The 27,185-nt window shown below is 47.1% G+C and overlaps 3 protein-coding genes and 1 long non-coding RNA gene across 12 annotated transcripts in view; 3 read left to right on the top strand and 1 right to left on the bottom strand.

Moving 5' to 3' along the window:
• The first annotated feature begins 216 nt into the window (after positions 1-216).
• LOC121824248 (olfactory receptor 10AD1-like) lies at positions 217-2,983 on the top strand. The gene is made up of 2 exons (XM_042264548.2): positions 217-221; positions 1,971-2,983. Exons 1-2 carry the CDS (start codon positions 217-219, stop codon positions 2,917-2,919), a joined length of 954 nt encoding a protein of 317 aa, XP_042120482.2. The 3' UTR covers positions 2,920-2,983.
• A 5,416-nt stretch (positions 2,984-8,399) lies between these two features.
• Positions 8,400-15,002, top strand: LOC121824292 (uncharacterized). Its single transcript, XR_006066121.2, has 4 exons — positions 8,400-9,809; positions 10,064-10,152; positions 10,571-14,089; positions 14,803-15,002. It is a non-coding gene; the product is annotated as an uncharacterized LOC121824292 (long non-coding RNA).
• Positions 15,003-19,900: 4,898 nt separating this feature from the next.
• On the bottom strand, positions 19,901-23,554 carry Ccdc184 (coiled-coil domain containing 184). 3 transcript variants are annotated; one of them, XM_042264805.2, is made up of 3 exons: positions 21,236-23,554; positions 20,916-21,017; positions 19,901-20,632 (listed from the first exon to the last, which is right to left on the bottom strand). In XM_042264805.2, exons 1-3 carry the CDS (start codon positions 21,705-21,707, stop codon positions 20,616-20,618), a joined length of 591 nt encoding a protein of 196 aa, XP_042120739.1. In that variant the 5' UTR covers positions 21,708-23,554; the 3' UTR covers positions 19,901-20,615. The 3 variants fall into 3 exon arrangements, with proteins under 3 accessions (XP_042120739.1, XP_042120738.1, XP_076412810.1); XM_042264804.2 differs by lacking the exon at positions 19,901-20,632 and having other exon boundaries at positions 20,778-21,017; XM_076556695.1 differs by lacking the exon at positions 19,901-20,632 and having other exon boundaries at positions 20,970-23,554.
• Positions 23,555-25,193: 1,639 nt separating this feature from the next.
• The window catches only part of Asb8 (ankyrin repeat and SOCS box containing 8), a 34,703-nt gene continuing 32,711 nt past the window's right edge, over positions 25,194-27,185 (top strand). For 2 of the 7 annotated variants that reach the window (XM_042264569.2, XM_042264567.2), the window contains exon 1: positions 25,199-25,315. The gene's annotated coding sequence lies outside the window, so the exon portion shown is untranslated. Of the gene's footprint in view, positions 25,333-27,185 lie in introns of all 7 variants that reach the window. The other 5 variants (XM_042264565.2, XM_042264564.2, XM_042264568.2 and 2 more) reach the window with 5 other exon arrangements.

The following is a 27,185-nucleotide window of genomic DNA, read 5'->3' as shown; positions in this document are numbered from 1 at the left end:
TGCACACATGCAGTGTGGTAATAGTGCTTAAGAAGACATTTGTCTACAATAGCATTGATGTCAAAGAACTGAAAAGGTCACCAGACACCACTGTCTTCCAGAGTGGCCCACCAGCTCAGACCATCCTCCCTGGAGCAGCTCCTCCTCAAACACCACGCCATCTCTGTCACTAGGGACAGTGATTCAGTGACAAAGCCTGAGCAGCAGAGCCACGGGATGAGGTAGGTGTGGTTTGCTTTCCAACATCCCACATCTTGACACAGACGCCTGACCGCTCAGCTGCTACTGGTATCTACCAAGGCATTCAGTGCTGGCCAGCACAGAATATTATTCCTTCTCAGTGAACTACAGGCAAGCATTTGTCCTGCAGTGGGGCTCAGTGTGTCCTCCAGTTAAATTCCAACTTCTTCTTGGCCAAGTCCAAGAATTCTATGGATTGTAGCTCACTGACAACTGATGTTGCCCAACCATTCACTAGCTTAGTCCCAACACGTCTGCTGAGTGCAGGATTGTGGACCCGTACTAAACTGTGTCCTCACCTTCCGTTCCCTTTCCAGACCACCAGAGTAGTCCTAGGCACCAGAACTTTCCAACGTGAAGATGGTAGGAACAGGCCTAGCAGATGCCTTGATGACCAAGAAACCTCACTTAGAGGGAGTCTGGTGCTTCCCAGAGTGAGAAACGGAAGGAGGCAGACAAAGGGAACAGTGGGCTCACAGAGAAGGCCGAGTGAGGATGTAGGGAAAAGGAAATAGAAAAAAAAAAAAAAGCTGGTGGGAGAAGGAAGCGAAGCCGAGGTGCACTGTCCCTTTACAAGCACGTCATACATCTTAACTCCAAACAAGACGAAAAGCACAACCGATTTAGTGTGAATGCAGTGACTTCCCGAAAGCTACAGTAGTCAGAGCTAAGTTTCTGAGGATGTGCCGTGAACACCATTGACTCACAGAGGCAAAAGGGTTGGAACATGTGTGGCCTACACAGAGATTCTTTCTCACGAGGATGGCTGAATTATTTCCACCAAATAGTGGGTAGATTCCAACTGCTGAGGGAAAGGGGTTTCCTGATTTAAAAAAAAAAAAAATACAAGCAATCCTAATCTCCAGCGTGCGCTGTGTAGTCTCTGGTGTATAGCAGAGCAACAACAAGCAGAGAGCGAGTCTGAGGAAAGATCCATCACAGTAGACAGCTAGACACGACTGCCTGTCAGCCACTCCCACTTTAGAGACAGCCCTGCTTAGTTTCCCCAACAGCTCAATCCATTCAGCACCTCAAATTAGGTACAAAATGACTGAATGTCGTTCTCGTTTAGAAAATACCACCTTCAGGTTGGCTATAATGGCATCTGCCTGTGATTCTAGTTCTTGGGAAACAGAGGCCAGAGTTCAAGACCATCTGGTGTTACATGAGACTTGGTCTCAAAAAAGAAAGAGTGGAAGGTAGAAAGAGAGAGGGGGAGAGAGAGAAAATGAAGGGGGGAATGAATTGAAATGAAAACAGAAAAAGATTACACAATACACCTTCAAATATCTCTCAGGTGGATCCTACAAATGATCCTCTTTAAGTTACCACCACCTTCCTTCCATCACACACTCCATCCCTCAAGCTCTTAGCTTCCCTCATCTGACATGAGCCCCAGGCATAGCTATTTTAGTCTTCCCCCTCTGAATGCATCCTGGCCATAAGCAGCCCTTTGATGTTGAAGGACCTGGACCACATGCACCATCTCACAGAGCATCTCAGTGATCCAGACTAAAGGGGAACCATCGCTTCCTCAGCTTCTAAAACTAGAATTTATGTAGAGAGCCTCTGGTGACCCTGGCATTTTCTCATCAAAGATTACTAAGTTAATTACCAAACTTAATCACCAGGGAAAGCCTCTTGCTGGGCTTCTGGGTCCAGGGAAACATCTCACCTTCCACACAACTGTGTCCTTTATGCTTTTCCTGCCCCCGCCCCTCCTCCAACAGGCCCCAGACAGCAGACCTGAGGAACAGCAGCACAGTGACCGAGTTCATCCTCGTGGGCTTCGAGCAGAGTTCCCCTTCCACACGAGCTTTGCTCTTCAGCCTCTTCCTGGCTCTCTACAGCCTCGCCATGGCCATGAATGGCCTCATCATCTTCATCACCTGGACTGACCCCAGGCTCAACAGCCCCATGTACTTCTTCCTTGGACACCTGTCTTTCCTGGACATCTGCTTCATCACCACCACCATCCCACAGATGCTGATCCATCTGGTGACCAAGGACCACACGGTATCCTTTGCCTCCTGTATGACCCAGATGTACTTGGTCTTTCTAGTGGGTGTGGCCGAGTGCATCCTCTTGGCTTTCATGGCCTATGACCGTTATGTCGCAATCTGCCACCCACTGAACTATGCCCAGATCATGAGCCAGCAGGTGTGTGTCAGGCTGGTGTGTTCTTCCTGGATCTTTGGGATGGTCAATGGCATCTTTCTTGAGTACATGTCATTCCGGAATCCCTTCTGCAAAGACAACCACATAGAAAACTTCTTCTGTGAGGCCCCCATAGTGATTGCCCTCTCCTGTGGGGACCCTCAGTTCAGCCTGAAGTTGATCTTTCTTGATGCCATTGTGGTGCTGCTCAGCCCCATGGTGCTCATTGTCACCTCCTATGCCCGCATCCTGACCTCCATCCTCAGCAGAGCCTCCTCCTCAGGCAGGGGGAAGACCTTTTCTACTTGTGCCTCTCACCTGACTGTGGTCATCTTTTTATACACCTCAGCCATGTTCTCTTACATGAACCCCCGCAGTACACACAGACCTGACAAAGACAAGTCTTTCTCTCTCCTCTACACCATCATCATGCCCATGTGCAACCCCATCATCTACAGCTTCCGTAACAAGGAAATGAAGGGGGCCATGGGGAGGGCCCTTGGGAGAGGCAACCTGGCTTAGGCTGCTCTTGCCCAGAAGGAAGCCCTCTGGAGAAGTTTCCTTCAATGGGGGGTGAATGGTTAGTTTTCCCAGCCCTTGATCTCCAGTTCTGGAGAGGCTCTAATTTGCAGCTTCCTTGGCACCAGGCTCAGAGATCGAAGTTCCTCCTGATGTCTAAGGCTCACTTCTGACTTCATTTCCAGAGTTGGTTTTCCATGGACTTTCCTTAAGAAAATGTGAGGCTTTCCTGAATTTTTCCTCTGTGTTCCTCAGGATTCGGTGAATAAGTGCATTGAACTCTATCTTGCTTGTATAATTCTTCTACATGCCATTCTCCAGGATAAGTTTTGCACATACATTTAGGAATAAATGATCTTTCAGCCTTTTAACATGCCATATTAGTTTGTTTTTAAATATATTTTTAGTTGAAACAGAATTACATTCCTCTTCCCTCCCTCCAGGCCCTCCCAGCTATCCTCCCTAAAACCCACACTCCGTGTTGATAGCCTCTTTTTCTTTATTTTTGTAACATATGTACATGTATGTATGTATCTGTACACACAAATACATATAAACAGAACTTACGGAGTCTGTCTTTGTTGTTCGTATATGGTTTCAGGACTGACTACCCTCCATTAAACCCCCCAAATGCCAACACTACATAACTTTATTGTTTGTGTGTTGCTGGGGAGGGCAGGTGGGGGGAGGGCAGTGTTTCAAACCCCTTCTTCTAAATCCTTCGGCTTCTTTTAGTGACACAACCATCTGCCTCTCCATATAAGTAAGTGCCCCACCAAGCTCCACAAGCTGCTGTGGATATCGCTCTATATAAATAAAACACTGATGGCCAGTGACCAGGCAGGAAGTAGGTGGCCAGGCAGGAAGTAGGGGGGACAAGGAGAGAGGAGAATTCTGGGAAGCGGAAGGCTGAAGAGGGAGACACTGCAGCCACCGCCAGGACAAGCAGCATGTAAAGACACCGCTAAGCCACCAGCCACATGGCAAGGTATAGATTTATAAAAATGGGTTAATTTAAGATAAAAGAACAGTTAGCAAGAAGCCTGCCATGGCCATACAGTTTATAAGTGATATAAGCGTCTGAGTGATTATTTTATAAGTGAATTGTGGGACTGTGGGGCTTGGGGAACCTGGAGAGAAGCCCTCCAGCAACAACAAGCCACAAGTTTCCTTATGTTTACAATACCCAAATCATGCCCCACCCACCCTACTGCCTTCCTCCTGCTCCTCCATCTTTGACTGAATTCTAAATTAAATCACTTCCCCTGCCTCCTCACCGTAAATGGATTTGTTTTATTCTTGGTACTCCGAGGAACGCTACCCACGCTCTCTCCGCCACCGCAGGAGCCTCTGTCTGATTCTCTCTGGCTTCCCGGACCCTGTTCCCTTACCCGGACCCCCTTTGTTAGTGGTTTTCTTTGTTTTCCAATTGCGTGTTTTTCAAGCCCCTTTGATAACAGATAGGTTTTCTTTTAAAACCTATGCTCTTTGATGGTGCGATTGCGCTCCATTTGGAAGGCCATCAAACATCAATATTCGGGCTGCATCCTGCGCATCATTTGCTGCCCTCCGTAACGGTTGACTCACGGCAATAGCTTCGCTCCCTGGCACTACCGTCTTATGAGTATCCAGAAATCAGAAAAATGTATGAAAACCTGGTAAAGAGAAAGAAATGAGACAGCACTGATATGTAGAAAAAGCAATACATGTAGAGTCTACACGTTAAAGAAAAAAAAACCTACAAGGAGTTAAACAGGCGCAAGAGACTTCAAAAACGATTACAACTGGAGATTGAACTCAAGTCCACACTAGAGGAATTTTCGAGAGCTTTTCTAGGCAATGTGACGGGATACTAAATTAACAGACAAAAGTCAACAGCCTTCCTATGTGCCAATGACAACATGCTGAAGAAGAAATCCAGGCAACAATCCCATTACACACACACACACACACACACACACACACACACACACACACACACACACACACACACACACACACTGAAAGCCCTCTACAGTGAAAGCTTCAAAACACCAAAGGAATGGGAGGTGGTGGCGGCGGCGGCGGCGGCGGCGCACGCCTTTGATTCCAGCACTTGGGAAGCAGAGGCAGGCAGAGCTCTGTGAGTTTGAGGCCAGCCTGGGCTACAGAGTGAGTTTCAGGACAGACACCAACGCTACACAGAGAAACCCTGTCCTGAAAAACCAAACCAAACCAAACCAAAACACTGAAGGGAGAAATTGAGGAAGATGCTAGAAGATGGGAAGACTGCCCCCGCAAATGCATCCCTGGGCCCTTCATCACAGAAATAGACTAAAATACATACGGAAATACAAAAGCAAGTCTGAGAAAAAGGATTACCGCTTAAAGTGTTGCAACATTATTTCAAGTTATATGACAGAGCCAGACTAGTAAAAATAGCATGATATTGGAACCAAAGCAGACATGCTGGTGAGTGGAATTGACTAGAAGACCCAGATAAAATCCCATGTCACTACAGCCATCTGATTTTTGACAGAGGCCAAGATAGTGTGTATCATTAACTTTACAGGATCTGTAATCGCCTGGGCGTCGAGCCTCCAGCATACTTGTGAGGCATTGTTCAGCCTCTGAGCATGCCGGTGAAGAATTATGTAGATTAGGTTAGCTGAGGTGGGAAGAGCCACACTCGAGGTGGGCAGCGCTGTTCCCAGTTTTGTATAGGAAGCTTCAAGCTAGCAGAGCACACTTCTCCATCCTCTCTGCTTCCTGCCTGTGCATACCATGTGACCAGCTGCTTCAAGCCCTGCTGCCTTTCCTTCCCAGCCATCACAGGCTGTATGCCCTTGAACTGTGAACTGCAATAAACCCCTTCTGTTTTATCGCTTTTATTGGGGTGTCTCACACAGCAATGGGAAAAGAAACTAAGATAAATGCTAAGAATACACTTTGCAGAAAGACGGCCTCTTCAACTAATGGTTCTGCGGAAACTGATGTCTACCTGAAGGTATCCCAAAATGAACTCCAATGCATCAAGAACCTCAACATGAGACCTGAAACTTTGAAGATGCTAGGGGGGAAAAGTAGGGGTACACTTCAAGATACTGGCATAGGTAAGGACTTTCTGAGTAGGACTCCAGCCAACAATCAACAAATGGGACCTCATGAAATTAAAAGGCATCTAACAGCAAAAAGAAACTGTCTGCCAGGTGGTGGTGGCACACACCTTTAATCCCAGCACTCAGGAAGCAGAGGCAGGTGGATCTCTGTGCATTCAAGGCCAGCCTGGGCTACAGAGTGAGTTCTAGGAGAGTCGGTGCTATATATCGAGACAATGTCTCATGAAAGAAAGAAAGGAGGGAGGGAGGGGAAGGGAGGGAGGGAAGGAAATAAATGACTGGGTCAGTGAGATGGCTTATCAGGTAAAGGAGCTTGCAGTAAGGCAATTCTGGAACTCACATAGATGGAAGAAGATCCAAGAGGAGACCTACTCCCACAAGTTGTCCTTGGCCCTTCTTATAGATATCGCAGCATGTAGGTGCTTGTGCATACACACATTCACAAAAATAAGTAAGTGTAAAAAGTGTTTAGAGAATAAAAGGGAAGAATGGTGCCAGCCTTTTCCTTCAAATGCTCTTGAGGCTGCAGAGAGAGTAGACCCTCATTCATTGTGTGGGGGAGTGTAAACTAGTGCGGCCACTAAGAAAAGCATTGCAGAGGTGTCTCAAAAAGCTGAAAATAGAACTAATATGATCCAGCTATAACACTTCTGGGCAGATACACAGAGGGCTCTAGATCCTGAATCAGAGGCTCCATTCATAATAATTAGAAAATGGCACCAGCCTAGAAGCCCATCGCCTGAAGAATGGACATTGAAAATATAGTAGCTATATATAATATAATTTTATTCATCAGTAAAAAATGAAATTTGTAGGAAAAAGGAATGAACGGGGGAACATTATACTGAGGTAACCCAGGTCCAGAAAGATAAATGATATATGTTCTAGAACGTGTGGGTCCTAGAGTCAAACTTGCAGATTTGTGTGGTTAACTTGGACCGTCTGTAGGAACAAGGAAGCTAGAAAGGGGTCCAGGGCTGTGTAGGGGGAGGGGCTCAAGTGAGAGGAGAGAGCAAAGGGATGGTCCAGGAGCCGCGAAGGTTGAAGCATGGATGAGTACAGGAAGAGAAGGTCAGGGCAATTAACAAAAACCAAGAGGGTAAGAAAAGGCCTCCTGAGATCTACTTTGTAAGCTGAACAAAAATATTTTTTAAGAAGAGGGAGGGGCTGTGCTGGAGAGGAAATGGGCCCCTGTGTTGCTAATTGGTGTTACCTAAGGGAAAAGTAAGCTTGTCCTATGTCTTTAAGAAGACATTAGTTTAACTTTTTGGAGTCAGGTTCCTACTGCACCCCCAGACCGAGAGATGGGTACCATCTTCCTTAATGATGGACATTCAGTAGCTCAGGTGCTGGAATTCATAATAATTCCTAAGTCATAAACTGGAGGTAAGTTTCCAAGATTTATATACATATCAAAGGACCAGAGAGAAATTAATAATCCCAAGCATTCTGATTCAGCAAGAAAAGGGAGACTTATAAGCAAGAAGGGCCCTGTCGAAAGTTATCAAACCAAGAGGAAGGTCTAGATCTTTCAGGTCACTGTGGAGGAAAAGAAGGCCTCGTCTTCCCGCCTGGAGTCCTAGCTTCTCGAAGTGTGAAATTCCAATTTGCAAAAAAGCCTTTGAAGAGGAAAAGAAAAATGGTAAAGGAAAGGCAGAGAAAGAAGAAAGGGTGCTTTGGAAAGTTTTGAGAAATAACTTCATAGCCTCACATCAGTGGTTCTCAACCTTCCTAATGCTGCGACCCCCAACCATAAAATTATTTTTGTTGCTACTCCATACCTGTAATTTTGCTACTGTTATGAATCATCATGTAAATATCCGTGTTTCCCAGTGGTCTTAGGCGACCCCTGTGAAAAGGTCACTTGACCCCCCTCTAGGGGTCGCAACCCACAGGTTGAGAACCACCGCCTTACGGTTCCCTGGCACTGGTAGGCAATGAGATTATGAACAGGGCAGTTCAGCCAAAGAGCAAGCGCTGCTAAAAGGCCCATGCAAAGCACTATTGGAGCACAGGAAACAGCAGCAGAACCACCCTTCCCAGCTGGTCCCCATGACAGTAAGGTCGTTATGAGATACTACCACCCTGTTTCATATCAAAACCCGAAGTTCCTAGAGGGTGGTTTTTTTTTTTTTTCTTTTCAGATCATACATTATTTACAAGGCTTGGCTGCCGTTCTCACTCAGGTGCCCAGAACCTATCCCTCCTCTCCTAGCATGACACTGCTGCTGTCCTCTTGACCACTTCCTCAGCAGCTATGATTATCTGTAGATAACCTGCATACACCATTAACTATGTCACTGGAGGGGCGGGGCTTACGAGGCCCCTCCCCTCCCTAGACACCTGGGTAGTTAATGGTTACAGGGTGCGGGGCTCAAGATATCCAGAGTTAAGGGTTACAAGGAGAGAAATCTTTTCTTTGGTAGCGTACCTGCCCCTAAGTTGTCACGGACCTCAGTTAAATTCATTGGTTCACCAGCTGCACTGGGGTGGGATTTTGTTACTGTCCTCCTCAGCTCGCCTCGGAGGTCCAGAAGAATGCTAAGGAGGTGATGTTAGCAAAGCCATGGAGAATACTGAGGAGCTGTAGGGTGCTAAATAGAGAGGGATGCTGGCTGTCAGGACTAAAACTCCAAACAAAAGAAAAGGAATCTATTTCTTGTAGATGTGCGGTCAACAAGCATGACAGAAGGCGAGTTAGGGCCAGGAATGCTGAGAAATCAGACCCGGGGTGACCTCGAACTGTTCTCCCAAGGCCTCCTCCCAGTCGGAAGGGCTCACAAGCGATGCCACTGCCTGCGCCAGCTCTCCCCACCTGCAGCCTCGGACTGCCCCCTGGAAGGGAAGAGCCCCAGGGTCCACAAAAAAACAGACAATTACTAAAAGAAACGGCCCTGGAAAATGCTCGCCTCGTCCCAGCCCAGCCCTCCATTTCGTCCTAGGGCTCGAAGATGGAGGGAGCACCATTAAGCTCTAGCGTTAGCTCAGGCTTGCCCTAGGAACCAAGGCATGGGAAGGAACCTAGCCGATCTCTGAGATCCTTGGGCACCTTCCCCGCGGAGGCCACATCTCTCTGCCCAGCTTCCCCTGGCGGCAGCACCCCGCGACGCAGGCAGGCCTTGACCTGATTAGGACCGGCGAGCCTGCGACCAATCCGCCTTCCTCCGCCTCTCGGCGCGCCGCTGCGCAGCCAATGAGCGCCGTCTCCCCGGCCGCTCCTCCCGCGCCCGATCCAGATTTGTCAAGCGCGGAGAAACAAGGTCTATTTCGGGAAGGGACTGCAGCGGCCGCGGTCGGCAGCTGCAGGAGCCCAGGAACCCCAGGCGTGAGATACCCACCCGACCGAGTAACCCTCCCCTTCCGAGGAGGCTGCTAGGGGGCGGAGCATAGCCGGGGGACCTCGACCAATCACATTAGGCCTCGGTGGCTGCCAGTCCAGTCCAAGGATGCGGAGCCTAAATCTCTCCAAGCGATAGCTCCATTTTTAGCGAATTGTGTAATGCTGGGCTGCACTTTACCGCCGGTAAACAACTGCAATGTCCTCAGCCGCCTTATGGCCCCCTTTCAGTTAACGGCTCGAGGAAAGCCTCCTGACGCGTACCTGGAGTCACTGGACTCTCTGAGTTCCCATAATTTGTGTCTTTCTGATCGCTCTACTCCCTCGTTGTCTTAGAATTCATTTACTTTTCTCTCTATCCAACTAATACGTGATTAAAATTTCAGACCTTGGCACAAGCGCTTTGACCGTGACGGGGTGTTGTGACGGTATCCCTCATAAAATCAAGCAGAATCCTGGTACGTTAACCAAACAGCAGCAAAGCTTTTCCTACCGGACAGGAGAGAGAGTATTCCAGAGTCCTGACCCTACACAAGCCCCTGAGTCACCTCCTCTGAAATAGTTTAGTACGTAGAAATATGGTTTATCCGGGTCGTGAAAATTAAACGCACGTATTTGTTAACACTAAACCTAAAATTTGTAACACTAAATCTAAAGATCTAGATGTCTTCTGCCTGGCTCTTCAATCCCTCGTCCGTGTCATCCATCTCAGGGCGTGGAAGACTGACCTGCGTAAACTGCCCTCGTTCATCTCTGCTTTCCACGGGGTTCCATCCATGAATGGCAAAGGCCGAGCACAAGGTTGAGTATCTAGTCCCCTGGCTTTCTCTTTAGGGAGTCCTTTCACCTACAATTTCTGCTATTGATCCCCACTCTCCACCTAGTTCTGCCTCCAAGATCTAGAACAGAACTCACTCTGCTTCTAAATTTTTTGTGATTTTCCCACACCCCCACCTGGGCCTTTAAAAATAGCCCTTTGTTAAATTCTCTTCAAATTATCCTATGCTAACGCAAGACCCCCCCTTCTTTACTGGGAAGCAGAAATAATCACCTCATATAGGAATATTTGAAAGTGGCTACAGGGGCTCTGGAGAGAGGCAAACCTGAGCACAGGGCTGTCATTCATTCGTTCATTTGATGAACCTATGAGCTGTCATAGATATTTTGGAGTGTATCTGTTACACTGCACATTTTTTTCAAGAACTCTCTCCCCCCACAGGAGTGGACCGTTGTCACCAAGAAAATTCTATGAGATATCACCATCACTACAACTGTTGACCCTGTCAAGATAAGTCAATAGTAACCTTTTTTTCCCCTAAGAATGTATATAGCTATGTAGTAGAGAAGACTATGTCAGATGGGAACAGACAAGAGCCTCAAGCTATGGAGCACCTGACTTCTGCCTTGTATTCACAGAGAAAAAAGTTGGTGTGAAGAGAAAATGCATTGAAGTCAGAGGGAAAGAGAAAGAGCCTAAGATAATGGCTCTCCTGCTTTGTGTGAAATATTTATGTCTACTTGTAGTAAACCCCGGAATTGTGACCACGCACCCATAACAACTATTAGCAGCACCCTGTGTACCCCAGGCACCACGCACCTCTTCTTTATACTTAGAGTTCATTTTGCTGTCAGAATTGGGGGACTTTTCTGTGAGATTTTCTCATTCCAGCCTTTCATCTTCCAAATAGTGTTCTGATATATTTCGGTTGTTTTATTTGCTCCACAAGGGATCAAATTAACCATAACTCTGGCCCATGGCATGCACCATTATTGATGTCTTCTAGTAAAAACTCTCTTGTTTTGTTCATATCTTTGTTTCTCCTTTTATGGCAGGTAATAATGTTCTCCTGTGTATATCTGTGTTTAGTTGCTTTGTGGAATCTTTCTCCTGTACTGCAGATGGAGCCCAGGACTCTACCCATGCTCGGTAAATGCCTAATGCCAAGCTATATCCCCATTCCTAGACATACACTTTTCAAGTTCTCCAAAGTTGGGGAGATGTATATCCTATCATGTGTTTTATTTGTTTCACTGAGTGTGGTTTTCCAGATCCATACCCTATGCCAGATACTGACGTTTACTCTGCCTCATGGTGATGCCTCTCTTGACCCACTCTTGCAGGACCAGACTCCAGTGTCAGCTCCAGGCATACTTTGTAACCGTACATGGGACATCCCTGATTGCTCCATACTAGAACTGTAACAAGGTTTCCTTTGTACTGTGTAAGGCCCCTGGTTGTGGCTCTGTTTGAAGTATCTAAGAAATTCTGAGTGACTGGCTCTGCAAAGCAGGCGAAAAGAGTGCAGGACTCTGACAACGCTTGCCACTTCCTCGCCTGGTTTTGGTAGATATCAAGAGATACCACATCCTTGGTTGAGCTTGCAATTACATTACTAACCACTTTAATAAAATTTCCATATACCTGTTAGGTTTCCCTCCTTAGTAAATTGCCTGTCCATACTTGTTGCTTTGTGCCAGCGCTCTGCTGTTCTGTTCCTGTTTCTTTGCAGGTGTTATTTGTACATTTCTGGAATGGTATTTCATTCTTGTTAGTCATCGACCTACTTTGTCTGTGATGCCCTTTGAAATTCACAAATTCTAACAGAGGATAAATATGTCGAATTTATTCTTTGCTCCTGCTACAGAAAATGGAATGCTTGTTACTGCTACAATCAAAACTCTTTGAGTTTGAATTTGTAACATTTTTATCTATATAACATTAGCATATTAAAAGGTTAACTTTTTTGTTTGTTTTGAGACAGGGTCTCTCTATGTAGACCAGGTTAGGCTAGAATTCTCAGAGATCCTACTGCCCCTACCTTCCAAGTGCTGGGATTAAATGCATAAGCCATCATGCCTGGCTCAGTGTTAACTTTTAAAAGGTATTTATTTCATGCATTTATGTGCATGTGGTGTGTGGGTGTGTGGGTGTTCAGAAATTTTAAATTTTTGTAATCAGAGTTCTTGTGGTGCTTTTGAAAGTACTGATATATGGGTACCTACTCTCTCGGTTTGTTTATTTTCTGCACATCTGTGTATCTGAAATTTTTTGGTGAGCTCCCACTAGTCATGACATACATGCCTCCAAAGAAATTATATTGACTAAACATCACCTTTGAACTTTTATTCCCATGGACTTTTCAACTACAAAAATTATACCTAAGTATTTAAAGTCAGGTTTGTTTATGTATTTTGCCTGATCTCTGTGGCTATCAGGAACTCACCCATGTGGTTATTTTCAAGACTTTCCTTCGGGATGCAATTAGATCCAGAGCAGCATCAACTGCTCCTGTCAGCTCCTTCCAAACCAGGGGTTCTCAACCTTCCTAACGCTGCGACCCTCTCATACAGTTCTGCATGTTGTGGTGAGCCCCAACCATAACATCGTTTCATTGCTGCTTCATAACTGTCATTTTGATGGTTATGACTTGTGAATATCTGTGTTCTCCGGTGGTCTCTGGGGGTCACAGTTGAGAACCTCTATTCCAAGCAATTACATTTTCATTAAATTGTTTCATCCTTCCTTCTGGAACTTGGCTTTGGCCCTTTATTTGTTCTTGAGACGTTTTCTTAACTTCCAGCACATTTTTACAAAGATACTTCTTTCCTCTCCTTTTATTTACTGGAGTGGTTCCCTTTGGAGTTCCACTCTCTGGGACATAACAGCAACGCATAGGAAGCTGTCTTCGTGACATAGAGTGCTACGCTGGCGTTCTCTCACCAGAGAGAAATGTACTTTGTACATTGATGTAGACACAATATGTAGGTTCATTTAGGGAAGTTTAGGTTGGTGGTTTGGCCAACGCCACTCCAGAGTGGGATGCTGTCTCTGTTACTGTCTTCCAATGTTATATTACATGTCCTTTGTAGTATAACTTGTTACAGATTTTCTGTGCAACATTTTTTACTTCGCTTCTATTTTACCTTGTCCCGCCTGTATACACAAATACTTTCCCTATACACCATGCCATTTTTTACATGGGAATATCCCCAGTTCAATCAGCAGAACTCACAGAAAAGAGGTTTTCCCCTCCATCTTCTGAGAAGCACGTTGCCCTTGCTCAAGAACACAGCTTTCTCCTGTGAATAGACCGCAAGCTCCTTAAGGGCATGGAGAGGTGGGATAAAGGAGCATCTGAAAGTCACAAGCTCTGCAATAGACCTCTCCTGATTGTTCTTCTCATTTCTCTCCGCCCATTCCACTTTTCTAGTTGTCTACTAGGAAAGGCTTAAAATGTCTCCTAGAATTATATTCCCTGATGAAATTAGTAAATGGACTATATTTTGTGTGACTCGGGGTTGCTAAGTAGTCATGCTGAGGCTGTGTACATGGGGTCAGGGTGGAAGTACAAAGGGAAATATATCACCAGACACTGCAGAAACCATATTGGATTCTGCAGAGTTCCTTGGCTTGGGAACTGGGATTTGTGTCAAATTTGATCAGATCTCTTATACACATAGGATGTCTCTTTGGAAATCTAATTCACATATAAAATAACTGTACAAACATTATCACCCAGGTTTTTTTTTTTTCAGAAAAAGAAAAATTTAAAGATTCTGAGAGATGACAATATGTTTCAGTTAAATTCCCACATCTGCTTTCTGAATTGTTCATTTTCACTCTTATTATTCAACACTTTTTCAGCTTACGATCAAGATGGTCCTGTATAATAATGTAAATTTTGCTTGGTGTGGTGGTGCCACACATTTAATCCCAGCACTCTGAAAGCAAAGGCAGGTGAGTTTGAGACCAGCCTGATCTACATAGATCTTTTCTCAAAAAAAAAAAAAGTAACAATAATAGTAATAATGTAAATCTCACTGATTCCTGAAACTGTTTATTCTCACACATCTAAACATCTTTGAAACAGAATGTCTCATATACCTGATGATCGCTCACAATTCCTACCAGCTCCCAGGAGTCATAATACCATACCTATCATACCTACACAAGTCTGACCCTCGCTATCATTTAAAGTAGTGTGACTGGGAATCTTCAGTCCCTTAATGTTTCAGTTCATCAACCCTTTAAGGATCCTCTGAAGAAATGTTAGCCCTGGGCATTATTCAAACACTTGCCTTAAACTCTCTCTGGCAAGATTAAAGGAAGTGCCAGCGTTTAAGACTGGGTACTGGGGCCGGGAGGAAACTCCCAGAGGCAACAGTTTCTTCATAAGAAGCTCTGTTTTGCTAAAACTCAATATGGCCCCTACTAGAAGTGCATGGAAAACCATGGACAACTCAAGGTCAAAAGTGGTTCAAAGGTGCCCAAGCTCAGGTGAAGTAATAACATTGTAATGACTTTTAGTTACAATTGTGTACACAGCAGTGATATTTGAAAGTTCCGTTTTAAATTAAGAATAAATGATATTTAAATAAGAATGACACTTTAAGACCCAAGTGATAAGAAAACAGTGGTCATTACTGGCAATATTTGTTTCCTTTTGTCAGGGTTCCTAAAATGAGGTGCCCCTCAGTCGGCTGTACCTTAGAGTCACTGGTAGACACTTCAGAGAGGATAAGCATGGAGATAGAATTGCAGCTCTCAAGGTACCCATAAATCTGGAAATAGATGGACAATGTGCTCAGAGTGAACAAAAGCTCACGAGGAATAGAAACAAGACAAAATGAGGTTATTGTTCCCCAAACAGGTACAAACAAGAAGATGTAGCCCCTTAGAGGAGGATGGGGTCACATTCCTGTATTTCTGAAAGGGGAGACTGAAGGGCCTTGAAGAGTGGAGAGGATTTGAACTGGAGGCCAGAGGACAAAGTAAAGGTTTTTAGTGAATGAGTGGAAATGAAAGTGTCTCCAGGGAATAAGGAGTAGTACACTTTGGCTGCAGAGTTCATTATTCCTTTCAGCTTTACCCATTAGGAAATGGGTGAAAATTGTGAACCTTGCTCTTAGAAATAAAAGCACAGATTCACAATCAAAAAGGTTTGTATAGTTTCTGTGTGGATTTCTCACTCATAGGCAACATGAGAGGAAAATGATCAGGGGAGAGAGACAAACGATGCCCGAGGCTGAAACAGAAGGCTCATTTCTGGAGATGTGGTTTGCACCTGACTTCTCTGGGAAGAAAGGGAGACCCATTCAGACTTCACCCAGGGACTGGAGGAGCAGGACACACTTGGGAATTATCCCCAGCACGGAACTGGATGACTTGGGCTTCTGATGAGGTAAGACAGTCTTTAAAAGGTAGCTAGGGAATGAAGTATTGATGGGGTAGGGCAGGAATGCCAGGCCCTTGTTAAGGAGGAGTTTGACTCTCTTCTCCCTACGCACGCAGGCACGCATGTACGCACGCATGTATGCACATTTTATATTTAATATAAGAAGTACTGGGAAGAAGTTGCAGATTGTCAAGGAGAATAAATATTCGGAACTCTGGTTTAGGAAGATTAATTTTTGGAGTATCAATGTATGAGAGGCAGAGGGGCAGTTAGTTTATTGCAGTTGCTTTTTATATTCTTCAAATCCATCCTACGCATTCAGCTTTCCTGTCTCTCCTCACACCCACCATATGGCAGGGAGCCAAGGTTTTAGCAGGCAGTCGCCAGTCCTGAAGGGAAAGACATAAATTCGCTTTGAGTTCCTCTTGTAATGTCTTTATCCCGCGACAGGTGGCACCATTACAGCATTATTTACTGAGCCCGGGTCTTTCTCTAAACACAGTGCTTCCAAGCAGAAAAGCTGTTTTTCAGAGGGAATTCACCTTCTGAGGACAATGTAGAATGGGAGCGGGGAAATGACAGCTAGACTAAGATTGATGATCAATCCTTCTGCGTTTCAATATCCAATATAATTGGTACCCTGGGTGAAGTTCTGTTTCTAAGCAGTTAAATAAGAGAAGATGTTTATGAAACGCTGCCTTTCAAAGCAAGAAGTTTTATGTCTCTCGAGAAGTAATAAACAAATATATTTGGGGGGGTAGTGATGAAGCTTAGTTCTAGGAGAACTTCCGTTTATAGATGGCAAGCAGAAACTCTCAGCTGCCACACCACTGAGAGCCCGTAAATCTGCATGCCGTGTCGAAGGCCAGCTTGAGTCACAGGGAAGCAGTGGATCCTCTAAGAGCAGATTAAGCTGTGCCAGGCTGAAGTTATAGCTTATTTCTATGAAACAAGATGTGCTTTGTCTTTGAGATTAAGAGCTAATCTCAAAGAGAGGTACCTTGGGCCAGTTAGAAATGAGAGTTCTAGAAACTGAGACTTGTTATGAGTTGTATGTGGGGTTGTGTTCTCCAAACAGAAAAATTTTGCTTGAAGCCACGGAGATTGATAGGTAGTTGTTTCCTCTCAATTAAAATGTGCCTCTATGCTGGACACACATCTTTAATCCCAGCACTCGGGAGGCAGAGGCAGGCGGATCTCTGAGTCTGAGGCCAGCCTGGTCTACAGACAGAGTTCCAGGACAGCCAGGGGTACACACATAGAAACCCTGTGGGGAGGAGGGCGTCTTTCTGAAGGGAGGGTGGAGGCTTTGAAAACTCAGAGCCCCAAAAGGTAGGACATCACAAGACCCGCCCCTGAACAGTTAGTTATGTAAGCAGTGACACTGGTGTATAAGAGACTCTTTGCTGGAGCTGCCTGTAAGTGGGGCAGGGAGCTCCAGGGATGCAGCTTTGGGGAACATCCATGCTGGGGTGGGCTGTTTCATGGTGCAGCTGCCTTTGAGTTACCCATGCTTCTGGAAGTAATGCCTCCCCCGTACCCTCTACTAAAGAACCCAATAAACTCACTAGTTCACCAATCTAGACTTTGGATGGAATCATTCGTTCGATTTGTCTTTGGTGAGTAGACGAGCGCTCTCACGTTCTCGGGAGATCTCAGACATTTCTTAGGTTCTCGGGCATCAGCAGCACTTGGACAGATTTCTAATATTGCGGATTTGGAAGTGGTGGCAGCATTGTACCCCCTGATAGGTGTCCGTGTAATTAAAATTCATCAAGTCAGTGGAGAATAATCAGGTGGAGATTGCCATTTCAATTCTGGGCAGGAAATACTCCAGAGACTCCGCCGGGAGGCATGGATGCTGGACATCCTGGCCCCACACAGGTCTTTTTTTCACGGGTATTTTTTGAGTTGAAAAATCTTGTTACACTTCACTCAATGGCTCTTACCATTTTAATGAGAGCCTGATTCTTACTCTTTAAGGATTAAGTAGAGACAATAGCCCTTTCTCTCTAGAGAGAATATATATTTGCAGGATTTTGTGTTTAATTTCCAATGGCTGTGACTTCCTGGAATTCAACAGAGGCCTTCCATAAACCCTGGATGGGAAACTGACCAAAGCTCACCAACAGTCTGAAGAAGAAACCCCAGAGGCCAGTGGGAATTGGGAAAGCAGAAATGGGGGGGGGGGAGGCAGGGCAGCCTTGCAGAATCTCTGAGATGCTGGCGTAGGTAAAAGAACTGCTTTCTGTAGGAAGATTTTCATCTATCTGGACTTGCAGGGAATAACTAGGGGCCTGGGGGCACATATGCAGAGGGATAGAATTGACATCAGTGGCTAAGTGACCCGACCAGAACTTTCTATGTCGCCTAAATGAGCTATGCTGCCTTTGGAATTTAGGTCAAATGATGGAGGATCTGAGCTACAGGGAACAGAAAGGGAGCTCACCTGAGGGAGGAGCTGTGAGGGACGCCTGCAAGCATAGGCCTCTTCCACTCCAACAGCAGGTTCAGACAGCCATCTGCTCAGTGCGGTGAGTAGATGATCATCCACTCGAGGCTGGAAAGGTCATGAACCAAAACCTGAACTGCGATCTCTTCAAACTGAGAAGGTGGAAACTGACTAAGTGAGGTCGGTTTCTTTTTCAGGATTCTCTCTCAGACTCTTTGAAGATCCAAAGAAAAGAGCCATTAGAAAGACGGTTTCTATCTAGGGTTCTTTGAAATTGGACTATCTCTGGGTTAGGTACTGGCTCTGTCGACTTCCAGTCTGTGACCTTGAAGTCTTAAATCTGTATCTGAGCTGTTATGTAAAAGTAATAACAGTTTCTACCTCATAGAGCTGCTGGGAGATAAAACTGGAATTCAATAACTGATCATCACCATGGTAAGGGATGCTGAATGTCGAAACTGTAGCTCATACCTACTTTTGCTTAAAATAAAACGGCCCATGCTATCTTAAGAAGCCAGCCATGCCCTTTTCCTTAATTCTGTCCTCAAGGGTAAGGGTTCTTTACATGGGAAAGGATGATATTAAAAGAGTTTACTCAAGAGGCAGAAGCAGGTAAATCTCTGAGTCCAAAGCCAGCCTGTTCTACATAGTGAGTTCCAGGCCATCCAGGGCTGTGTAGTGAGACTCTGTCTCAAAAAGAAAAAGAGGGTGGGAAGGAAGGAAAAGAAAGAGAGCAAGAAGGAAAGGAAAGGGGGCAGTACAAATTAGATCTGCAAAACAGGGGCTGGAGAAATGTCACTTGCTGCTCTTCCGGAGGACTTGGGTGTTCTTCAGCACGCATGTCAAGTGGCTTACAGCTGCCTGAACGCCAGTTCTTGGGAATCTGACACTCTCTTCTGGCCTCTGTGGACACCATATGCACATGTGCACACACAGAGGCACAAACACATACATGTAAATAATAAGTCTTTTTTTTTTTTAAGAGTCTTTAGGACCTTCCCTGTGTGGTTTTGCTTTCCTGGAGGAGTCAGTCACCTCCCTACAACCCCAGGAGAACTATAAAGACACTAACATTTACACAAGACCTCTCTAGGTATCATGTATTTTTCTTGCCAACAAGTTTTTATTCCTATCATATGCATTCTGAAAACCAAGTCTCAGAGTCAATTCAGTGTTGGAATTTAAAGATTCAAACCCATATCTGTGCCTTTAGCCCTTTTTGGAGCTCTCTGCAATAGAAGCAATTTTACATGCCACACACAGAGAGAGAAACACACACACACACACACACACACACACACACACACACACACACACACACACACAACCTCGTCTGCTCTCAAACCTTTGTTCTGGGGCAGCCTCAGGACATCATCACCCAAGGGAGCTGCCTAGAGATGATGTCAGTGTTGACTCTTGGGGGAACACCTTGCCGGCATCTTCCACTAGAGGCCTGAGGCAGTTATTGTGGTTTCCTTAGTGATGTGTCACTCTGCTCCAGAAACCCTGGGCAACCCCTCCAGAACAGCGACTGCCACTCCATCCCCAGAACAGGTGTCATGCCTGCTGTGGCAGGGCTCTCGTTCAGAAGTCACCCCGTGGCGGAGGGGGGGGGAAGGGGGGGCGCAGGAATGCTTCACTGAAAAGAAGTCTTGGACAGGTGTGGGATACTGGCTACCAAAAAAACGTGTAAGCTGGGTATTTCGGTGCAGATCTGCACACTTCCCAGTCCAGTTTGGATTAAGCAGACAGATCCGGCAATGCTTGTCCCAACCAGAACAAGGTCAGTTAACTCTTGGGGACTGGAGGCCAGGAGTGAGGAGGGAAGGCATGGTCCCCAAGTTTCCGACTAAGCCCTGAGCCACACGCAGCAGACCCAGAAGCCCCACCCTCAAGCCCCCTTAGTACCAGTCAGCAAGAGGGGAGATGACGTCTTTTTATTAAGGTTGACACCAAGGAAAGCATTGCGAAGGAGGGGGAAGGGCACACAAAGTCACCACTTCGGAAGGGAGGTGGGGAGGGAGGCGCATCAGTGAAGGAACCTCAGGACAGCCACATGCTCCATGCCCTGGCAGAGGAGTGGAGTAAAAGGGGGGAAGAGAGGGGAAGTGCCATGGTAACCCGGGGCTCACAGAAGGGTCTGCAGCCCCCTGAACCTAATACTAGAGCCACAAGCCCTGCCCCTGAGGGCTCACACACTACTACACAAGTGGACGCACAAAACACAAGACATTATGGAGGCAACGCCAAAAGCAGAGAGAGAGGGTCGTGACATACCGACAGAAAAAGGAACTTAAGTGTAAGCGGGCATAGCCGGAAAAGACAGGTTTGGGCTGCAGCCCCTCGCCCTCCCCCCTGCAGGAGTTTCTCAAGCGTCCCCTACATCGGGTCTGTTGCTGACCAGCCCCAAGTCTCTGCCTGCGAACAGGGCACTTTGTTCTCTAGGTCCAGGTGAGTGGAAAGCAATCCCGGATGAAGTCAGTGACGGGCAGCTTCGGCTCTGCATGCAAAATCCCGGAGGCTGAGCTATTGTGTCTTCATGCACATTCATAGCTCCTCCCAGCCCAGGGGCCCTGGGAACCCCATGCACCCGGATTCCTAGGGCTGCAGTTCCCTCCTCAAGCTTCCTTCACCAATCAACAGCCGCAGAGATCTGTGAGGGGAGAGGCTTCTGCAGAGCACTGTATATCTTGGATTTCAGCAAAAGGGTAAATTTCCTGTTGCCAGAACAGAATATACCCCCAATTCCTTAATTTCTAGGTAAATAGAGATTATTTGCCAAAGTCCTAGGTGAGTCCTTTTTCAGAGTAGAAAAAGCAGAATTTTATTTACATAATTCAATGGTCCTCCTGTTTCCTGGGAAGAGGGGAGAGAGGGCAAGGTAAGGGGACGGATGGGAGTCCCAGAGATGGGCACTTCCTCTCCGGGAACCTCACCTTTCTGCAGTTTTGCTATGATGCGTGGTTGGGTGGAATTCGCGATGCTTCCGAAGTCCTTCACCCTACAAATCCTTCTGTGAGAGTCTCTCTCTCCCTGACCTATAAGAACCGCGTTTGGAGTGAAGCACACTGTTCAGTTCCCTCGCATTAAGCACTTGGAAACCCAAAGCCCAGGTAGTTGGTGGCCCCGTGGGATCCCCCTCACAGAGAGACCTCGCCCTCCAGCTGCAGCAGGGTAATGTCAGGCAGGTCGAGGGGCTCCACAAGTGGCCCATCCTCCCCAAGGAGACCAGCACAGGGGCTCTCGGAGCGCTCACAGTGACTGGTGGGTGTGGCGGGGCTGGGTATCCCTTTCTCCTCCTCTTCATCCTCGTCCTCCTCCCCGGGATCACGACCCAGCAAGCCGCTGTCCCCAGTCCCAGGCGAAGGTGTCTCCGGCTCATGGGGAACACTCGGGAAGCTCCCCTTGCCGCCAGCCACGCCCAAGCCTCCCTGGCGGGGCGCGGTGGTCATAATCTGGCACATGGAGACTATGGCCCGCTGGTTGGCGCACACGTCGTCCGATAGAACCTGGATGTGCGAGGCCTGCTCGTCCAGCGCCCCTCGCATGGCCCTCACGTCCTCAAACAGGGCCTGCAGCTGGGCCTTCAGGTGCTCCATCAGTTCCTTCATGCCGCCGTTATACTCCCCAGAGATCACGTCCCCCACGGCGGGCACCGTGGACACCTCCAGAGGCGCCGGCATATCGCCGCCGTCCTTGGTCATGATCTCCAGCAGACTGTCCTCCATTGAGTGGCAGAAGCGGGCGGTGGCAGCTCTGGGTCGCGTCCAGCCGGGCCTCCAGGATGGGGGGGAAGGGTGTGGAGGGGGAGAGGTCCCGGGAGGGACGGGGTGGAGCCCAGGGACACCTAGGTTCCCTAGATGGGCGGGGAGCCGACGTGAAGAGAGCAGCCCCAGGCAGAGGGCGCCGGCAGGATCACGGAAGGCCGAGAAGAGTCGACGGAACGAAGACCCGTCTAGGGTCCTGGGGCCAGCGTCTTCGGGCTTGCCCAGGGGCAAAAGTGCCCTGCCAGCTCGCCTCTCGGGTGGTGCCTATGTCCCCGCCGCCCTCCCGGCAACCACCGGCAGAGTGCCCACAGGCTCTCCGGGTCACAGAGGCGCTCGCAGACGGGTCGGGGTCGAGACGAGGACCTGCAGCGCGTCGTTCTCGGGACTCCCCCCACAGCCATCCACCAGCAGAGCCCGCGAGTGCGGCTGGAGCGGCAGGGGCGGGTCTCCCGGCCGCGCCGCGGATGCTCCCCCGTTTCCAAGGCGACGCACGGCACGTAAATGACGTGTGTCTCCATGGCAACGAGGAAGTGGAGAAGAAAGAGAACAGGGCTCCGAAGCTGCAGTGGAGCTGTGTTCTCTGGGCTGACGGGCGGGGCGGGGACGCTGCAGTGGCCTCAGAGAAGCTGCAAAGACCGTGTGGCTGCAATGTTTAATAGGACAGCATGAGAGAGCAGTTTGCTGCACGCCCCCCACCCCCAAGCCCGAGAAAGACCGTCTGCCTAGAAGGGCTTTTCACCAGCTCCCCGCATTCCTTCCTTGGAGGATGGCGCGAGAGCTGGATCCTGTCCTTGTCCTCCAGCGGCCGGCGGGACTGGGTAGCGAGGCGATTGTTAATAATCCCAGGCGAGCTGGCCGCGCCGGGCCTGGCGGTGCAGAGGGAGGCGGAGGGCATGACCGTGTTCTGCCTCTCCCTTCAGTTCCCTCGCTCCAGAAGCTTAGGGTGAGATTCTGTCCCTTATGGGACCCAACTGTTCCTACCCAGGTTACTGTGAGTTTATGAGAATGGTGAAGCTTCGTACTTACATTTTGAGAATGAAAACTCCATAACAACAGATTTCCCTCCCCTGCACCCTCCATCACGGAATCCCCGGCGCTTAAAATAGCGTCTGAGACGCAGAAAGCGAACGCTTAATGTCTGTAGGATGGATACTTAAATAAGAGCCACCAAGTTCCATTCCCTTCCCTAGGATTCTCCAACCCACACATAGTAGACTTCAAACGGCCTGAATACAATTTCGTCTTTGCCCTTAATGATTCAGAGACCTCAGCTGAATCGTTTTTTTGTTTTCTTTTGTTGATGTGTTGGGATACCGGACTGCAATATTTCTAAATCTGAGTTAACACTGTACCTCCACACAATTGAGTGAATACATTGCCCCTAGTGCCCATGTTTAGATACCCACTAAATGCCTCTGTCCTTTGTAGAAACTCCTTCTCCTGCTTAAAGGGCAGAATGAGGAGAAGGAAGAAAAATGGGTTATAATATATCTAGAGATTACATAAATTGGGAGGGTAGTCATCTGGCAGGCTGCAGCACACTAATAGAACTTCGGTAAATGAGAAAACCAACTGATCTCAACCCCAAAGTTTACAAGAATCTAGGAGGGAGAAATACATTGTCACCTAACTATAGAAAAAAATTAAGTGTGAGTGAGTGTCACCAGACATTAGTAGAAGTAAGTGTGTTCTTGAGTTGCCCTGGCTGTGCATTTTAGTGATGAAGACTATCTAGCCAAGGAAATTTTTGTGGCACCAAAGAACCCTTTGGTCTATGCCTCTTATGTTAAAATAAAACTGAAATATCCTGAACTATCCAGCGTCATGTCATCATGTTTAAATAAATAACCCAAGGCGTATATATTGGGAAGATGTGAGGAATTTGATTCCTCAAAACAAATATATAAACAAATTCACACACACACAGAGAGAGAGAGAGAGAGAGAGAGAGAGAGAGAGAGAGAGAGAGAGACCAATACTGTGTTTTCTAAAATGATCAATCTTATTTGCTGCTCCTTCAACAAATCTGTGGCATTCTCACCTTCATTAATCCCTCTTGCTTCTGCCATTTGGGCCATACCTGGTTAACAAACGTTAGATGAATCCTAAATTTCTGGCTCATAAAAGTGCAGAAACTGCCAGGTGGTGGCAGCACTGGTAGTGCATGCCTTTAATCCCTCCTCTCAGGAGGCAGAGGTAGGAGGATCTCTCTGAGTTCAAGGCCAGCCTGGTCTACAGAGTGAGTTCCAGGACAGCCAGGGCTGTTACACAGAAAAACCCTGTCTCGAAAAGCCAAAAAAAAAAAAAAGCAGAAAGTTTTTCCTTGGTATCCCTATGTTTTTTGTTTGTTAGTGTTTTTTTGTTTTTTTTTAAACATAGAAGATGAAACCTATGATCTGAGTTTGATCTTAGAAACTCACATGGTGGAAGATGAAAACCAATGTCCACAAGTTATGGTTTGTCCTCCACCATAACATGTGTATGCTTGCATGCAAAAGTTTGCTGGTTTGGTTTTGAGCTATAGGAAAGCTAGAAATGGGCAGAACACAGCTTTGCTTACCCAGAATGACTTCTGATCACACGATAGCAGAGGTTCTCAGAGCTTTACAGGATCCACCCAGCTGTTCATCACTCCTGTGAGAGCCTTGCTATGGCAAGAAAAGACTGGCCTGTTCTGCAGGCTTACTGCCATTGTCCATTACTGTAGATGTAACCAACCCTCTTATTAAATAAGAAACACAGAACCAATGTCAAAGAGAAAGCCAAGAGGTCAGAGCTCAGAGCTAAAATCTTACTCTTCCTCCTGCGTGCTCCTAGCTTCCCAAAAGAGACCTATTTCCTATGTGTATGTCTTTAAATAGTCTTTCTGTTCTGCCTTCTCATTGGTTGTAAACCCAAACGCATGACTGCCTCGTCACTGCCTGTAAGTACAGCCCTCTAGGTCTTAAAGGCGAATGTCTCCAATGCTGGCTGTATCCCTGAACACACAGAGATCTATGGGATTAAAGGCGTGTGCCGCCGCCGCCGCCGCCGCCGCCGCCGCCGCCGCCGCCGCCGCCGGAGCCACCACCACCACACTCTTTCTATGGCTCTAATAGCTCTGACCCCCAGGCAACTTTATTTATTAACATACAATTAAAATCACATTTCAGTACAAATAGAATACCACCATACATTACTGCCCATCTCCTCGAGGGTGTGTCACATGAAGGATTCTATCTTGCCAGTTCTCTTCTAGCCTGTCCCCTGCCTTCTACTTGTGAAGAGTGATCCTGCACCCAGTGTCCATGCTTCCCATCTCGGCTGCCGAATAAGCTTTTATCAAGCCCAGCCCCACACAGTGGGAGCTGGCTTATGCCATCACACAGGGCCCTTTGCCGCTATTGTTGAGGGTACTGTGTATGTCAGGGCTTTCAGCGTCAGGATATCATGTTGCTCTGACCATGCAGTACACAGAGAGCACAAGGGGCCTGGGCCAAGAGGGAGGGGGAAGTTACTGGAAAAGCACCAAAGATCATGGGAAGCAGGTGCAGAGGCCCAGGGGTGTGGCTGATCCAGGACAGTTCCAGGTCAGACATTTAAGAGGGTAGGTGGGCACCTGGGGAGTGGGACTTGAAACTGTAGGGAGGAAATACTGGTTGTGTTTGATTCAAAAGCAGATCACTTCATAAATTCTGCATGAAAATTCGATGATAGACAGAGACTAGATACGTCTAGTCTCAGAAAATTAAGGGTACCATATACGGGGAATGAACCATAGCCTTCATTAGCGGGTTGGGTTATAAGGCTGAATCATTGGGATGTCGGGCCTTGTGGATGAGTAACCCAGCCGTCTTACTAAACTACTTAGAGTACTGCTCATAGAGGAAAGAGAAAAGCCTGAACGGCCTTCTCCCCCACCCCCCACCCCCCATCCCCCACCCCCCACCCCCGCCTTGGTCTTTGGGTATCACTGCAGCTGCTGTGTTCTGTCATCCGGCTCTCATTAGCCTCACACTGGAGAGGTGGTCTCTGTTGTGTGTCCCCAGTCCTACTCATCACATTCTCACAAACATGGCAGTGCTGAGTAGACTCTGGCGTGTTCTTCTCTGGCGCTGCTTACTCATCTCCATGTTAAATAGCTGGTCTGCTTTTGCTCAATGAATCTGATAAGGATGCCTCTGGACTCAGGTCACTAAATCAAGGTCAACGGAAAGTTCAGTGGGTACACATTAGTCTAAAATCCCCAGACAATACTCCCCAAGTATGACTTATGAAGTTGTGTTGCCTAGGGCTCATCTTAGTATGACCCCTGGATCCCCACACACACATTTTTTTTCAACTTGACACAAATTAAGGACACTTGGAAGGAGGGAACCTCAACTGAGGAATGGCTGCCTGCAGTCTGGGCTATGAACACATCTCTGGGACACTTTCTTGGGTTGCTAATTGATTGTGGAAGGCCTAGCCCACTGTGGGTGGTGACACCCTTGCCACGTGACTCTGGGTTGTATAAGAAAGGAGGCTGAGTGTGAACATGGAAACGAGCCAGTGAGCAGCATCCTTCCACAGTCCCTGCCTCAGTTCCTGCCTCCACGTTCCCGTCTTGAGTTCCTGCCTGGGCTTCCTGCAACAATGGGCTGTAACCTATAAGCCAAATAAACTTCTCCCCGGATTGGGCTTTGATCGATATTTTATCACAGCCATAGGGAAGCAAACTAGGAAAGAACTTGTTACCAGGACTAGGATATTGCTGTGATGGACCTGACCACGCTTTTTGGAAAGGATTGTAGAAGCATTTGGAACTTTGGTCTGGAAAAGTTATTGAGTGCTTAATTCTTAGTGAACTAACTGGTCTGTGGGAACTTGGAAGACACTGTCAAGAGAATTGCAGATGGTGGAGGCCTGGTTTGTTGAAGTTTCAGAGGGAAGCAAAGATTATTGGAGATGTTTGTGTGATATTTTGGGTTAGCAATCTGTGGAAGTGAGACCTTTGCTTTACTAGGACAATCATACTGGTTGGCTGGAACTGATGAATTGGCTGCGGTTAATAGACCAGTATCACTGAGGGGAAATTTTCTGGGGCATATTTCCTCAGGATCATCACACAGAAGGATAATTTCTAGTTCATCAGGGGCAACTTTTCTTGACAAATTACTTCTCACAGTTTCAGTCCAATCAGGAAGGAATTATACCTGTGCCTGTGTAACATGGTATGTGTACCAAAGGCTTCCCTTCTCATTTGTCATATTCTGAGGGCATCTTTGTGTTCTGATGCACGCCTTTTTTTTTTTTTTTTTAAACAGGGCTCACTGTGTAGCTTAGGATAGCCTTGAGCTTTTTATCTTCTTGCCTCAGACTCCTAGATGCTGGGATTGCAAATGTGTGCTGCTGTTATGCTCAGATCTCAGGGATCCCCAAAAGACCACCATGGAGATTGAATACTGCATGTAAAAGCAA

The sequence above is a fragment of the Peromyscus maniculatus genome, chromosome 20, assembly GCF_049852395.1.
Source record: "Peromyscus maniculatus bairdii isolate BWxNUB_F1_BW_parent chromosome 20, HU_Pman_BW_mat_3.1, whole genome shotgun sequence".
Lineage (NCBI taxonomy): Eukaryota > Metazoa > Chordata > Mammalia > Rodentia > Cricetidae > Peromyscus > Peromyscus maniculatus.
Note: the sequence above shows the minus strand (reverse complement) of the source record. Positions and strands in the feature narration are given on the sequence as shown.